The sequence below is a fragment of the Ceratotherium simum genome, chromosome 7 (genome assembly GCF_057802395.1).
Source record: "Ceratotherium simum simum isolate JZ-2026a chromosome 7, ASM5780239v1, whole genome shotgun sequence".
NCBI lineage: Eukaryota > Metazoa > Chordata > Mammalia > Perissodactyla > Rhinocerotidae > Ceratotherium > Ceratotherium simum.
The window spans coordinates 67436869-67451887 of record NC_141906.1 but is presented as its reverse complement, the minus strand read 5'-3'; the positions used below and the strand labels follow the sequence as shown (position 1 = coordinate 67451887).

At 50.2% G+C, this 15019-nt stretch overlaps 2 protein-coding genes across 2 annotated transcripts; both read left to right on the top strand.

Moving 5' to 3' along the window:
* Window positions 1-201: 201 nt before the first annotated feature.
* Window positions 202-2204, top strand: APOA5 (apolipoprotein A5). The gene is made up of 3 exons (XM_004427290.3): window positions 202-250; window positions 363-474; window positions 971-2204. The coding sequence occupies exons 1-3, from the start codon at window positions 202-204 to the stop codon at window positions 1926-1928; spliced, it is 1119 nt and encodes a 372-aa protein (XP_004427347.1). The 3' UTR covers window positions 1929-2204.
* A 1800-nt stretch (window positions 2205-4004) lies between these two features.
* ZPR1 (ZPR1 zinc finger) lies at window positions 4005-13455 on the top strand. The gene is made up of 14 exons (XM_004427291.3): window positions 4005-4190; window positions 4373-4534; window positions 4938-5028; window positions 5403-5473; window positions 6097-6183; window positions 6341-6463; window positions 6833-6880; window positions 7062-7128; window positions 7530-7600; window positions 8284-8373; window positions 8858-8968; window positions 9623-9709; window positions 11318-11383; window positions 12098-13455. The coding sequence occupies exons 1-14, from the start codon at window positions 4020-4022 to the stop codon at window positions 12230-12232; spliced, it is 1380 nt and encodes a 459-aa protein (XP_004427348.1). The 5' UTR covers window positions 4005-4019; the 3' UTR covers window positions 12233-13455.
* Window positions 13456-15019: the final 1564 nt, after the last annotated feature.

The following is a 15019-nucleotide window of genomic DNA, read 5'->3' as shown; positions in this document are numbered from 1 at the left end:
AGGAAGACACCCTTTCCCTCCCAGCCACACTCACCTCTGTCAGTCCTTTTGAGCCCCAACAGCTCTGTGCTCCCTACACCCCAGGGAAGGGTTAACTGATTTGGGGCAGGTTGCCCCTGGACAAGTCCCCTGGGAGGTGTCCCTTCCTTTGCTTCTTCACCCTAACCAGGCCTCCATTTGCCTTCCTTCCCAGAGCAGACAATGGCAAGCACTGTTGCAGTTCCGACCTGGGCTCTGGCCCTCATCTTAGGTGGGTCTCCAATCCTGACTTCAATGTGGAGGTGTGGGTGGAGGCTGGACCGAGGGGCCCGTCCACCCAGAGGGAGGAAACCCAGCTCCTGATCGCCCATCCCTCTCCACAGCGTTTGCAAGCGCCCAGGCACAGAAGGGCTTCTGGGACTACTTCAGCCAGAGCAGCGGGGACAAAGGCAGGGTGGAGCAGATCCAGCAGCAGAAGCTGGCACGGGAGCCCGCGTGAGTGGCCAGGGCAAAGGGAGCGGGTGAAGGGAGGAGACAGCCGGGCCGTGGGTGATGCGCTGCCTCTGATTCCTCTACCACGTGGTCCTCAGTACTAGTTTTGCTCGCTATCCTGGCCGTCCTGGGCTGTTCAGCGCCCTCTGCCGGCAGCAGCCCCCGCCTTGACCTCGCTATAGCTGCTGCCCCCTTGCCTACTGAGGCGTGGGACCTGGGAGCAGCGGAGAGGACCCCCACCATGGCCCCCAGAATGAAAAGAGTGTGTGACAGTCCAGGTGCATCTGTGCTTCTTTGGGCAGTCGTGATCAGGATTTGCATGTGCCATATGTTTGTACTTTCTCTGTGAGAAGTTGTGGTCAGCCCGGGACTAGAACTAGAGCCCAGGCTCTGGGGCCACCGCTGCACATCCTTGCTTTCCCCAGAGCAATGTCTCTGGGGCAAAGGAGGCGATGGAGCCTAGCAGTCTGATGGCCTGGATGTCTGTTCCCTTCCCCAGGAGGCTGAAAGACAGCCTTGAGCAAGACCTCAGCAATATTGACAAGCTCCTGGAAAAGCTAGGCCCTCTGAGTGGGCAGGGGAAGGTGACTCCCGGGCTCCCACGCGACCCGGCGGGCATGTGGCAGCGGCTGCAGGAGGAGTTGGAAGAGGTGAGGGCACGCCTGGAGCCCTACATGGCAGAGGTACACAAGCGCGTGGGCTGGAACCTGGACGGGTTGCGGCGGCAGCTGAAGCCCTATACCATGGAGCTGATGGAGCAGGTGGCCCTGCGCGTACAGCAGCTGCAGGAGCAGCTGCGCGTGGTCGGAGAGGACACCAAGACCCAGCTGCTGGGGGGCGTGGATGAGGCGGGGGGCCTGCTGCAGGAACTACAGAGCCGCGTGGCGCACCACACCGACCGGGTCAAGGCGCTCTTCCACCCCTACGCCGAGCGCCTGGTGTCCGGCATCGGGCGCCACGTGCAGGAGCTGCACCGCAGCGTGGCCCCGCACGCCGCCGCCAGCCCGGCGCGCCTCAGCCGCTGCGTGCAGGTGCTCTCGCGCAAGCTCACGCTCAAGGCCAAGGCCCTGCACGCGCACATCCAGCAGAACCTGGACCGGCTGCGGGCAGAGCTCAGCGCCTTTGCCAGCACCGGCGCTGGCGCGGACAGCGCGAAGGAAGGGGCCGTCCCGGACCCCCAGGTTCTGTCCCAGGAGGTTCTCCAGCGACTCCAGGCTTTCCGCCACGACACCTTCCTGCAGATCGCCGCCTTCACCCACGCCATTGACCAGGAGACTGAGGAGGTCCAGCAGCAGCTGGCGCCGCCCCCACCAGGCCACCATGCCTTCGCCCCAGAGTTCCTCCAAGCTGACAGCGGCAAGGCCCGGAGGGAGCTGCAGGCCCGTCTCGACGACCTGTGGGAAGATATCAGCTACAGCATTCATGACCATGGTCTCGGTCATGGGGGAGAACCCTGAGGGTCTACTTGCCCAGGCCCACTTCCCGGCTCCTTTTCTGGAGAACCCAGGACCTGAGCCCCTAGCATAGCTCGGTCCTTGACTGTGGCCTGTTGGGCAAAGGGTGGAAGGCCCTGCCCAGGATAGGAGAGGCCACCGAAGGGGCTGTTGTCCCCAGTATATCCAACCTCCTGCGATTCCCCCATCCGGATGCATTACATTCACCAGGCTTTGCAAACCCGGCTTCCCGTGCTCATTTGGGAATCTTCATGAGTTGCTCCATTCCAGGATGGTGGGAGTGGGGAGGGAGAGAGGCATTCTATGGTGATTATGTGCAAGGCTGTTGCCATGGTGCTGGAAACCTGTGCTTCTTCATCCCAGGGTTGGCTTTGGTCAATTCTGGCCGCCTGGTGGCCACTGTTACAGCTGGTCCACAGAGAGGGGCTCTTTTCTCCCTAGGGCTGCCATGACAGCTTCTGTTGGGGGAAGAGAAGGAAGGAAGGAGGAAAATATGATGAGGAAAGCATGTGACCATGTGTACATATTCCTGCTGGTGCCGACGCTGGTGGGTACGAATGGTGGGGGTTGTGATTGGAGGAAGCAGAGCCCTACACGGCTCTACATCTAAGCAGCTGACAGAGCTCTCCAAACTGTGGGGCTGTCTTAAACCCTCTGGGGAGCAAGCATACTGTGTGCCTTCCCCATCTCGAACCCCTCCCTCCTGACTCCCAGGCTGAAGTCTAGACTTCTGACTCAAAGGAAATAGATGCTTATGATGGAAGCTTATTTGCCTGGAGTGACTCTCATTTGGACCATGTCTGAAAGCAGTGGCCTCACCACTAGCTCCAAAGCACAGCCATCACCTACTCCAGTCCCTCACTGCTCTTTCTCATTGACCCCCTCCCAGTCCAGGTCTGTCAGAGGGGACGGGCTCTGGCTGGGCTCTGCTTTAGATGACAGCTGTCATGCTTGGGTTAGAGACCCCTCCTTTGTACCTGCGTTGTTCACTGGCCTGCCTACCACAGGATGGTGTGCATGAAATGCAGGCTCCCGAGGTGGCTTGTCTCCTTTGATCCTGATGTTCAAGATTTTGAACGGCCTTTTTTTATGACTGACTCTCTTCTTGGGAACCCCAAACTCTTAAACTCCCCATTTCCCATATACAGATTCACTTGGGGGCAACAAAGCTCCTCATAGGTCCCCTGGGAACTCTGAAATTGGGAGTGGGTGAAGTGGGGGGAGGAGGAAAGTGTAAACACACCCTGTCCAGCACCCTTTCCTCCTGGCTCAGCCCACCATGCACAGGGTTCTCAGCACTGCCACACTCCCTCATAACACAGACCCCATGTGAATCTGGCCTCATCACGCCAGCAGGCTGGGCCTCTTCCCTGAGACTCTAGATTCAGCAACAGAACTGGGAGAGAGATGCCCGGGGAGAGGAGGTGCTAGAAAGGAAAGTTTACAAAAAAAAAAAAGGTGTTTTTGTTGTTGTTGGTTAGGAAACTGGGAGAGGTGGGTCAGCTGGGGTCGGATGTGGGATGAGGAGGTGAGAGTAAAAATGAGTGTCGTGTATTTGAGGCTGGAATTTGGGCAGGTGTTTCTGAGGACAGAAATAGGGAGTGAGAAGAACAGAAAGGCAGAGTGATTGAGGGACCGAGGGAGGGGGATCTAGGGTTGAAGCAGCGTCTGGCCCAGCAGTGGATCGAAGCAAACCCAGGTCGGAACGCACCTCCTCTTGGATACCAAGGGACAAGCCAGGCCCCTCGTGGGCAAGGCTCTTGCAGTCAGAATTGTGGACCAATAGTTAGAACCCTGTGCGATGGAGCTATTGCGAAGGAGCAAAAAACTGCCCTGGGTCTGAGAGGACGTCCTGGCAGAAGTGACGCCTGAATCGAGGTGTAGGCAAAGCCCGAATCCGGCTGGCTATGGAAGCCTGGACCATGTAACCCCGGCAACGGAGAAATTTTGTCAGCTACTGTTCCCCGAGGGCTCAGAGTCTGCGGCCCATTTAAGAGGGGGCGTGGCGGCATCTGGCGGAAGTGCCTAAGGAAGGGGTGGGGCCACGAGAAGAGCGGAAGCCGGAAGTCGAGGCCTGAACTGCGCGTGGGGGAGATGGCGGCCGACGGGGCTGTGGAGCCCGGGCCCCCGGCGGCTACTGCTGTCCCCTCGCCCGCCCCTGCCCGGGCTCCTGCCCCGGGGCACTTCTTCCGGCCTATCAGCGCCGAGGACGAGGAGCAGCAGCCTACCGAGATTGAGTCGCTCTGCATGAACTGTTACCGCGACGTGAGCTGGGGGCGCGGCCGCGGGCGGCGAGAGGGTCGGGCTGAGGCGGGGAGGGGCAGGGGGTCGACGACCCGGCCAGGTGGGCCCAGTTGGGGACCCGGAGGCGAGGCACGCCCGGGGGTCAGTGGACGGGCAACTCGGGTTTCGTTGGTTCTTTCCTTAGCTGCTTTCTGCTTCCCCAGGGCATGACGCGCCTCCTCCTCACCAAGATCCCATTCTTCAGAGAAATAATTGTGAGCTCCTTTTCCTGCGAGCACTGTGGCTGGAACAACACAGAGATCCAGTCGGCAGGCAGAATCCAGGACCAGGGTGTGCGCTACACTTTGACCGTCAGGGCTCCGGAGGTGAGAGGTGCCCAGAGCAGGTACCTTAGTGGCCTAGAGAAGGCTTGGGGACTGGAGTCAGAGCTCTGGACCTCGAATAAATCCCCCTTCGTGCCCAAATCTCAGTTTCCTCCTTTTTAAAATGGTATTGGTGCTGTTATCTGCTCAGGTGAGATAAGACTTGTGAAAGTGCTTTGTCAGAGGGTGTCAAATGAGCAGCACTTGTTATGAACTGAACTCGCACCATTTGGGCAGCCTGGCTCACACCACATGTACTATTCTGGAGGAGTAGTCTGGATCCCCTGGAATGGAGAGAGGAAGTAAGAGCTGGGCTAGGGTCTGATGGAGGGGGACAGTCTGGTATTTCTTGAGGAGAAGCTGTATTGCCAACCTCTCTGGACTGAAAGTTTTTGTTTCTGTCCAGGACATGAACAGAGAAGTAGTGAAGACTGACTCTGCCACCACAAGGATCCCAGAGCTTGATTTTGAAATTCCTGCCTTCAGCCAGAAGGGAGGTACGTTTAAGATCAGGATATTTGGGCTGTTCATGCCTAGCTGGAATCTTTCTTTCATGCAAAATCTCTGGTGCCAGGCCTAGGGGCTTGTGTATGGCTTTGGCTGTGTAGTCATCGTGATCTTCATTGGTTTAACATAAGCAGAAAGCTTAGATAAAACAGCTAGAGATGGTAAACAGTGATGGTAAGAGTGTGATGTGCTTATTACAGAATTTTAGCATTGCTATTATTAGAGATGACTGGAACCTTGTTCCCGATCTTCTCATTTTACAGATGAAATCAAGGCCCAGAGAGTTCAAGTGAAATTTCCCAGGGCCATATAGGTGCTTGATAGCAGAGCCAAGACTCACCTGTCTTTTGTTCTCGTTCACTAGCTCTGACCACTGTTGAAGGCTTGATCACCCGTGCTATCTCTGGCCTGGAGCAGGATCAGCCCACACGAAGGGTGAGCTGGGGTGTTCTGATTGCAGCAGCTCAAGGAATAGTTACTTATATTATTATAAGTAGTATAAGTCTGAGTAGAGTGTGTAGTTTCCCATGTAGCCGAACTGTCCCTGACTGAATGCTGGAGAACTTTCGGGGGAAGCACGGTGATGCTGTGGCTGCCAGGGTGTGGCATATGTTGTGCCTACTGTCCTTTCCACTTCCCTCCCCCTCTCAGACAGATAACGTAACATTACCTCTGAGGAGCCTTTTCTAATCCCCTTGGGTTTATCTGTGTTTCCTGAGTGTTCTATCGTATCTTATGGTTATTATGACAGGAAGAATATAGTTGCATATTTAGTCATCTGTTTTCCTAACTGGCTCTGATTTATTTACTGATGTATCTCTAACCTGGCATGAATGCCTGGACTAAATGATTGGATGAGGGAGAAATGAGGCTTACCTGGCACCACCTGTAAATTTCAAATTTATTTGCTACATCTTACTGTGAAGTCTGAGTCTCCCTGTTCCCACTCACACTAAGACAGGTGGTGGCTTCCTGATGGAAGTGACATGGGCATGAAAGGGAGTAGGGGCATAAGGTCTATCACCAGGGTTGATGCTTTTACTCTCTATTCATGTCAGGCAAAGGAAGAAGCCGTAGCTGAAAGAATTGATGAGTTCATTGTCAAACTGAAAGAGCTAAAGCAAGTGGCCTCTCCTTTCACTCTGGTGAGTACTGATGGACTCCAGGTGCCCTAGATTTAGGGGAGGAGAGATCATTAAGACTGTCTGGGATTTTTCCATTGTGGTGCCTGGGTGGTCTGATGGTAGGTGGAGGATCGTACGTGATTTCTTCTTGTAATTACTCTCCTCATGCACCTGTTAGATCATTGATGATCCTTCAGGGAACAGCTTTGTGGAAAACCCCCATGCTCCCCGGAAAGATGATGCCCTGGTGATCATACACTATAACCGGACTCTGCAGCAGGAAGAGATGCTGGGGCTCCAGGTAGGTGGACTGAAGAAGCCAGAAGAATGCTCTGGAATTATCTTGCATTCTGGGTTGCTTGGAGTCAGTGGAAATTTATTTTGCTGCTGCTGCCCTGTGTACCCTTTCTCAGCATGTCTGAGCCTCTCATCTAGCTCATATCAAGGACTTAGGGTAAACTTTACAATAAAGGATGGCAGGGGCTATGATCCTGTCTTAAGCTCTGTTCTTCTCCTGATTGGGCCTTTGCTTTTTAGCTTCTTTGTTAAACCCATGAGGTGGTGGCAGCCGACATAAACAAGCCAGAGCATCTTCTCTCCTTCCAGGGCAGGGTGTTGGGGAGGCTGAGGTATATATGCCAACATGTGACTTGCATCTGTGCTGCTTTAGGCAGAGGCACCAGAAGAGAAGCCAGAAGAGGAAGATCTCAGAAACGAAGTGAGTCACATTGGCTGCTGTGGAGGAAGGAGGACAGTTGTGGGCTGAGACTGACGCCTTTCAGTGTCACTTCCTCACCACCAACACGGGCGACCACCAGCATACCAGCTGAATGTCTTTAGGCTGAGCAGAGCTCACCCACCTGGGAGGGCTCACCATACGTCCCCATGTTGTGTTCCAGGTGCTCCAGTTCAACACAAACTGCCCGGAATGCAATGCTCCGGCCCAGACCAACATGAAGCTAGTTCGTATCTTTTGTCGGGCACTTGGGTTGCTCTTCATCTGACTCGGGCATGAAGATTATATTCGTGGTGGGGTTACTCCCTTCAGGGAAAGCACATTTCATTCCGTGCCATGAGGAGGATGTTGACTCTGATGAGACTGTGCACCTTGGCTTTTGGGTTCAAAGAGAGAATTAGGCCATGGTCTCTAGGCTCCTGTGTGTGGCCTGAGCAATGTCTTCGAATATTTGTGAACAGAGATTACCATGGGTTGTGACCTTGTCCTCTTCTGGAGGACCATCTGAGGCTGTTTCTCATGATCCTGCAGTCCTGGGACCAGCAGCTGTTTTTTTTGGGTTTGGATTTGTTCTTCCCCAGAGGGTGGTCTTGCTATCCTGGAAGCAGATTTCCTTAACTCCATCTTGCAGAAATCCCCCACTTTAAGGAGGTTATCATCATGGCTACCAACTGTGAGAACTGTGGCCATCGGACCAATGAGGTGGGTGCGCGCCATCGTTTGGCAAGAAGACTAGCTTGAGAGTAACCCCTGTCTAACTGTCATCCTTCCTAGACCTCTTTTGGGATGAGGAAGAAGGGGGCTGGGTCTTTCTTTTAGGCTTAGTGTAGGATGTGGAGCCCTTGAAGGATCTGGGAATTAGCTTAGAAAAGAGGCCTCATAACTTGTTTAAGGCATACTAAATGTTGGTTATATGGAAGAGAGAGACCCACCCCTCAGGAGTGGAAGTACAGAGAGGCAGATTTTGACTCAAGAATAAAAACTTTCTAGTTTCTTTCTGAAAATAGAATGGGCTGCCTTGGAGGGTTGTAAATTCCCTTTCCCTGAGTGTTTTCAAGCTTAAGCTGTTTAAATTCTTACACCAGAATATTGTAAAGGGGATCCACACATTGGATGCAGTTGAAAGTCCCTTTAAACCCCAAGAGTCAATTTTTTTAAAGGTAAATTCAGAGTTTCTTGGCAATTTGGGCTGAGTTTTGGCAGGGTACTGGTGCTGGGTTCTCTACTCTTGGCCAGCTGTTGGTGTTTTTGGTTTGGATGACTGCTGCCACTATTGGTTTAGAAGGCTCTGTCTTTGGTAGCCTTTAGTGTGCCTGACTGGAGGTCTCACCAGGTGAGGATTGTATCTTCTCTGCTGCTGCTCCTGACTCCTGTCATCTATGCAGGTGAAATCTGGAGGAGCGGTAGAGCCCTTGGGCACCAGGATCACCTTCCACATCACAGATCTCTCAGATATGACCAGAGACCTGCTCAAGGTAACAGCCTGCTTGGGGAAGTGACTGTCCTCGTCACACACCTGTCTCTAGGGGAAATTGTCTTTTTAAATTATGTCCTGGGGTCATGAGGTACCTCCTTACTTCCCTGGGTTTGTGGACCCCTGAGCAGAGTTAGTCCATGGTAGGCAGTGCAGATTCAGAAGGTGACCCCATATGCTCTTTCTGATGACTTGGCAGCTTTTCGCCTCCAGTGTCTGTAAGGGCCCTCGCCTCTGGCGTCTAATGATAGGATACGTGACAGCCTGGAGCCATGACTCAGAGTGTCCCTTTATTAGGTTGGTTCTGTTCCTGTGGTTCACATGGATAAGAGTGAGTCTAGCTTTAACTGGAGAGTCAGAGAAAACTGGGACAGCTGATTTGGTCCCCAGATTGTCACTGGTGGCATTAATTTGGTAGGAAGACTCTGGGTAGCTTTCTCTAATAGCTCCTGATTTAAAGCCTAATTTGACCTCTCATCTCGCAGTCTGAGACGTGTAGTGTGGAAATTCCAGAGCTGGAATTTGAACTGGGAATGGCTGTCCTCGGGGGCAAGTTCACCACACTGGAGGGGCTGCTGAAAGATATCCGGGAACTGGTGAGTCCCCCGACAGAGTGCGCAGCTGCTTCAGCAGTGTGGCTCTGAGGAAGGGGCCAGAAGACCTCGAATGTCCTAGTCTTTAGAGCTGATAACTGGGGGTTTCTTTGCCTTAAAGCTGATTTAAGAGACTTAAATATTATTTTGGATTGTGAAGATAAGTTATTGGGAAATTCTGAATGGAAATTCCCGGGCCTTATTCTGGGACAAGGTAGATATTTTGCGGTTTTGGGTAAGTCATTTATTTCACTGTAAAATGAGGGGATGAGGGTCCTTGCAGCATCTAAAACTCCCCAATATATATATATATGTGTGTTGACTTAGCCCATTTTTATCGTCTTGATGAATCATTTCACTTAACTGATTCTCAGTTGTCAGGCATTTTGTCATTGTAAATTATATTTTACTTTGCATTTCTTCAAATTAGGACTACAGCTCATATTGTGAGAATGTTTTCATAGTTTTTGTTTCACATTTCCAGTTGTTGGCTTGGCAGATTAATCCGTATATCCTTAGGAGTGGCTGCCTAGGTTGGAAAGGTGGTGTGGGATCAGTGGAGACCCAGCTTCCCTGACGGGGCACCTGCCAGGTTTATGGTCTCGCCTAGCAAACATAGAGCCAGTATTCTAGCAGTTTGGATGCCATTTATTGCAGGTGACCAAGAACCCTTTCACACTGGGTGACAGTTCTAATCCTGGCCAGACGGAGAAACTGCAGGAGTTTAGCCAGAAGTTGGACCAGGTGAGAAGACTCTGGCCGGTCAGTACTTGTGGTCCTGGGGCTCCAGTGAACAGGAGGCCCCATATTCTTTCTTGCTACCTTTTAAACATCTAACCAACATGTTGGGATTCTCTTGGTTTCTCATGTCCCATGTCATCTTTCTCGGTTTTCTCCCTTATTTTGTTGGAGCATCTTCTCCAGTAGCTTTCTGAGAAGTAACATTTCTGGGACCTTGCATGTCTGAAAATTGATTTATTCTACCCTCACACTAGATTGATTAATGGCTGGGGATAGAATTCTAGGATGGAAATAATTTTTCATCAGAATTATGAAGACTGCACTAATGTCTCCCAGTTTCTAGTTTGACTATTGAGAAGTCTGAAGGCATTCTGATTCCTGATCTTTTGTACTGACCTATTCTTGTGATACCTTTTTGTGTCCTGTGATGTGAAATTTCAGGATGTGCCTTGGTGTAGGTCAGTTTTCAACCACTGTGCTAAGCACTTGGTGGGTCCTCTGAACTGGAAACTCATGTGGCTCAGTTCTAGGAAGCTTTTTGAAATTATTCTATGGAGGATTGCTTCCTCTCTGTTCTTTCTGAAACCCCTGTGTTTTGGATATTAGACTGACTTGTCTGGTCTTCTGTAATTTACTTATTCTTTGTCCAGTTTTCAGTTTCTTTGTGTTTGCTCTACTCTGGGAGGTTGCCTTGACTATTTTCCAACCCTCAATTGAGTTTTTCATTTCCACTAACATATTTTTATTTTCCAAGAACTTTTTTTAGTCTTTGAATACTCTCCCTCTGCCTTTTTTTTTAAAGTAGCATCCTGTTGTTTTAAGGATGTAGAATTTTTTTCTTTAGAATATTAATTTTTTTTACATTTTATTTTCCTTGCATAGTTTCTATTTCCTCTGCGTTGTTTTTTTCCATTTAATTTTCTGTGTTTCAACGTTAGGGACTTTGTTCCGACGTCTGGTAATCATTGATTGTCTGTTTAAAAGTAGAGGACCAAAAAACCTGAGTGGGGGTGAGTCTTGTTGACATTGGGCTCATTTTAGGGGGTTTTGGGTTACCCGTTTTGTTGAGGTAGCCCCAATGCCAGAGTTGTTAGGTCTTTCCTCTTGGGCTGGTCAGCTTCCCATCAGTGGGTGTTCCATTTCCTGGTCTGAGGATGAAGGCTTGGCTGGCAGTCTTCTGAGAGCTGAGCGTGGGAAGAGGGCTGGGGTGTGTATATGTCTGTTTCCAGGAAGCATACATCCACTTAACCTGTTCTTGATTCTTTTCCCTCTGCCGTCAGCTGGGCCAAAGTCCTTTAGTCCATAGCCGATGTGGTAACTGGTCCACAGAATCCTTCTGTCTTCTGCTGGGATGGGGGAAGGGAAATCTAATCATTGGCTTGTTTGGAATGGGAGATGAGATCAGGGATGTCAAATTGTTTCTTAAATAGCTTTCAGACAGTCCTTATTTTAATCCTCTCCACTCCATTTGTAGAGGTACCTCATTTCATCAGTTCTTGAAACTTTTGGGCATTCTGCAATGCAAATCGTGTTGGTTGTCCTCTGGCATGACATGGCCTTTTCCTACCGGGAGCTGTGTAAAACTTACATACGGTATTCTCTCTCCTTTAGATCCTTGAGGGTAACATGAAAGTCCACTTTATTATGAACGATCCAGCAGGAAACAGCTACTTGCAGGTACAGTAGACCTTCCCTGATATTTCTGATACATTTTCTGACCTTCCTTGAATATGTATTATTTCCCCAGAAACTGAGAGACTTAGTTCTAAATGAACTGCTCTTCATCAGGGAACCTCTTAGCAGAAGTTGGAACATAAAGGAGAAAGGGGGAAGGTGGGAGGGATTGTAAGTGTGTGGCAAGAGGGAAAGAAGGATACTCCTAGGCTCCTTCTTCCTTGAGTCTAGCTTTGTCCCCAGCTCCATGTCCAGCAATGGAGTTTTCATTCTGCAAATCTCATTGTGGAGTGAGGGGAAATGGTGCCTTGTCCAGGGGCCAAGGTAGGAAAACTGAAAGGCTTTAAGCTGACTAGGGAGCTTTTCTGGTGATTGATAGCAACTTTAACATTTATTGAGCAGTTATTGTAGGTCAGGCAAAATGGTTCCTAAGGTCTCTGCATGATTAAGCCTATTGCTATCCTCGCATAAGAAGGTGCAGATAGACAGTGTTTTAGGCAGACTGTTCCCTAATTCTGCCTGGGGCTGGACTGTTCCATTCCAGCCCATCTGGGCTCTGTTGCTGCCCACCAGTTGCGCCTAGCCATGGGGAATTGGAGGTACTTGGAGAGTAAAAAAACTCATTGAGTTCCTGGGAAAGCGGCAGTTGGAAGCCACCTGGGGGAGGGAGGATAGCAGGATGGCACAGGCACTGATCATCTGTTGTCGGCCTTGCAGAATGTGTATGCACCTGAAGATGATCCTGAGATGAAGGTGGAGCGTTATAAGCGCACATTTGACCAAAACGAGGAGCTTGGGCTCAATGATATGAAGACGGAGGGCTATGAGACAGGCCTGGCCCCACAGCGGTAGCAGTGGGCCGTTCCCGGCCAGCCTCCGGTGCTGCTCAGACTGCAGGGTTATTTATTACTATTGGGAAAGACTGGGAGTGTCCTCCCCACCAGGCCTCGCCCTTGCGGGGAGGGCACCTGGTCTGAATTGGAGATCTACGCACACTTTCTAAACAGTTTGTGATGCCAGTGCAAGCCTATTGTGTTATTTGACCTTATTTTGGAGGTTTTGAAACAGTTTGGGAAGAAAGCCGGAAAATGAACCATGGGGCCTGTCGTTATCACTTTGTTCCTGTCAATCTTTACCCTCCTTCCATACAACACTCTCTCCTCTAGGGTTGGAACTCTGAAGTTGTACAAGGTGGAAGAGAGCTACAGCTGGAGTTTGGGGGTTGGCTTTGGGTATATAAAATACAGACTTTCAGCAGGAAAGGAGTCTTCTGAGGGGAGGGAGTCCAGCACAGGTGAAGAAGTTGTCATTAAAATGGTGGCTTTCAAACAGTACTGGCCTCTGAATTCACTCTGCCCAGTGTTTGATATCATGCTGGTAGAATTCAACCTCCTGAAGAAAATTTTCTCTAATGTGGCCACTGTAATTTGGGGATTGGTGCTAGTGTTTCATTCCTTCCTTCAGCAGATGTGTGAGTGCTTCCTTTGTGCCAGGCACACCACAGAACAATGAACAAAACAAAACTGCTTTCATGGAGCTTAAAGTCTAGGGGGGCAAACTGACAGCAAACTGACAGGTGAAACAGTCTGTCAGATGGTGGTTAGTGTTATGGAGGAATGAAAGCAGGGAAGGGGTATGGACAGTGCCAGGGAAGGTGGGGCGTGTGTTGCAAATAGAGTAGTCAGGGAAGATCTTAACAAGGTGATAATTGGACATATAGGCAAAGCTGAGAAGGAGGTCAGGGAGTAAGCCATGTGGATAGCTGGGGGAGGAGATTTCCAGGCAGAGGGAACTGCAAATGCAAAAGCTCTGAGGTGGGAGGCTGTTAGAGCCAGTGGGGGTATGTGAGATCATCTAGTCCCTCAATTAGAAATGGGGAAACAGGTTCAACCAGAGAGGGAGGCGCAGCCTACAGGTGGGTAGGAAGTTAAGGACCCAGTGAGCCTTCTGCAGCCCAGGGCCCTGGAACCCCCAGCTAGTGCTCTTTGCTGTGGTGTGTTCGCCACTGACGACTCCTGCAGTGCTGGCTGCAGGGTATTTGTTCAATAAAGACCTGTTAATTGATTGACATGCTACAGGAAGCCTGAGTGCTTTGTGTGCAAACGTAACTCTGAAGAATTGCCTAGTTACAGATGACTTAGTACTCACACCCATCTACTCTCACCACTCTATTAAACTAGTATCAGAGGTCACAAGTGGGATTTTCCACTTGGGAAATGTTCTTTATTTGCCGCATTTGACAGTGGACGATGTCTCAGCCCTTTTCTTGGCTCCTGTAATACTGCGTCCCTGCTTTTCCCTTTACTTGGGTCATTCCTTATTTGGAATCTCTGCTTCCTCCTCCTTCCTTAAATGTATTTGTTTCCATAGGTTCTGTTTTCAGGCACCTCTTCATACTGAATTCTTTGGCATCTTACTACTTTCATGTGGGACTGACTCCTATACCTCTATCTCTAACTTCTGTAAGTGAGGGCAAGAGGAGGGGGTTTTAAGAATTTGGAGATTAGCAAATGACTCAAACTATAAAGCTACAACTCTTTGAATAGACTTCTAAGCAAATGTTCTACTCTGATAGATTGTCCACAGATGTATTTCCAGTTGATTGGGAATCTGAGTTCACCAGGCAACCTTCTGATCCATCTGGTCTCTTGAATGGCTTTCCCTATGGGATGGTTGTGCTCTGAAGATGACCCCTGGTGTCAGGTTCATCTCCCATTGTGAAGGAAAAAAGTGGCACTCTGGTTTATTACTGAGTCTTGTGAATTTGGTTGGTGTGAGGCAGTCTCCCAGACTCCAACTAGTTATTGGGAAATGATAGCTTGAGTTTTTGAATCCTCAAAGACTGACTGAGGATGAGGTGCCAGACTGGGATAACACAGCTAAGGTGCTTCTTCCTCTTTGACAGGGCCAAGGCCTGGCAGCCTTCAGTTTTACATTCAACTCCAGTCTCATTTCATACAGCCTGTCGGGGGTGGGTGCCTACATCTATTTAACTGCATCTTGCCCCACAGCCCCTAACATGGCATATGGTTAATAACATCTGTTACATGATAATCCTCAGCAGACGCTTGTGAACCCTCCATCCTGGATGAAGCCCTGTTAGGGCACTGGGGGTAGCACAGAGATAACAAGGTATGGGAAGGGTCGTGCTCTAAGGCCAGGGGAGTGAAAGAGAGTGCCAGCCCAAGAACATGTAGATTCAGTTTCACAGCCATGAGGATAAAATTTAAGTGGCAAGTTTTGTGATTATATTAGAAGGGGAAAGAAGAGTCCATTTGTGAGAACACTTTTACTTCATAATTTCAAGCATGTTAAATACAGCCATATTTAGTCATTTAGTCAATGGTGCCTCTGCTTAAATTTAGGGCAGTGGTGGTTAAGACTGCTTGGCTTCATTCTTATTTTTAAAAATGTTTGCACACTTCTACTCTTTACAGGAAAACGGCAGTGTTTTCACTTGTGAAGAGAAAACAGCCAGTGCTTGTTATCCGCAGGGCTGAGGACTTCAGTTAGAGATGCACCAAAGTGGACTAGAAGCCCAGGCAGGATTGTGTATAGGGGGCCCGTGGGGCTCTCCAGCTAGTGAAGCCCTATCTTGGCCCAGGGTCCCCTTCTCACAAGCTCTCAGAGACCCAGCCT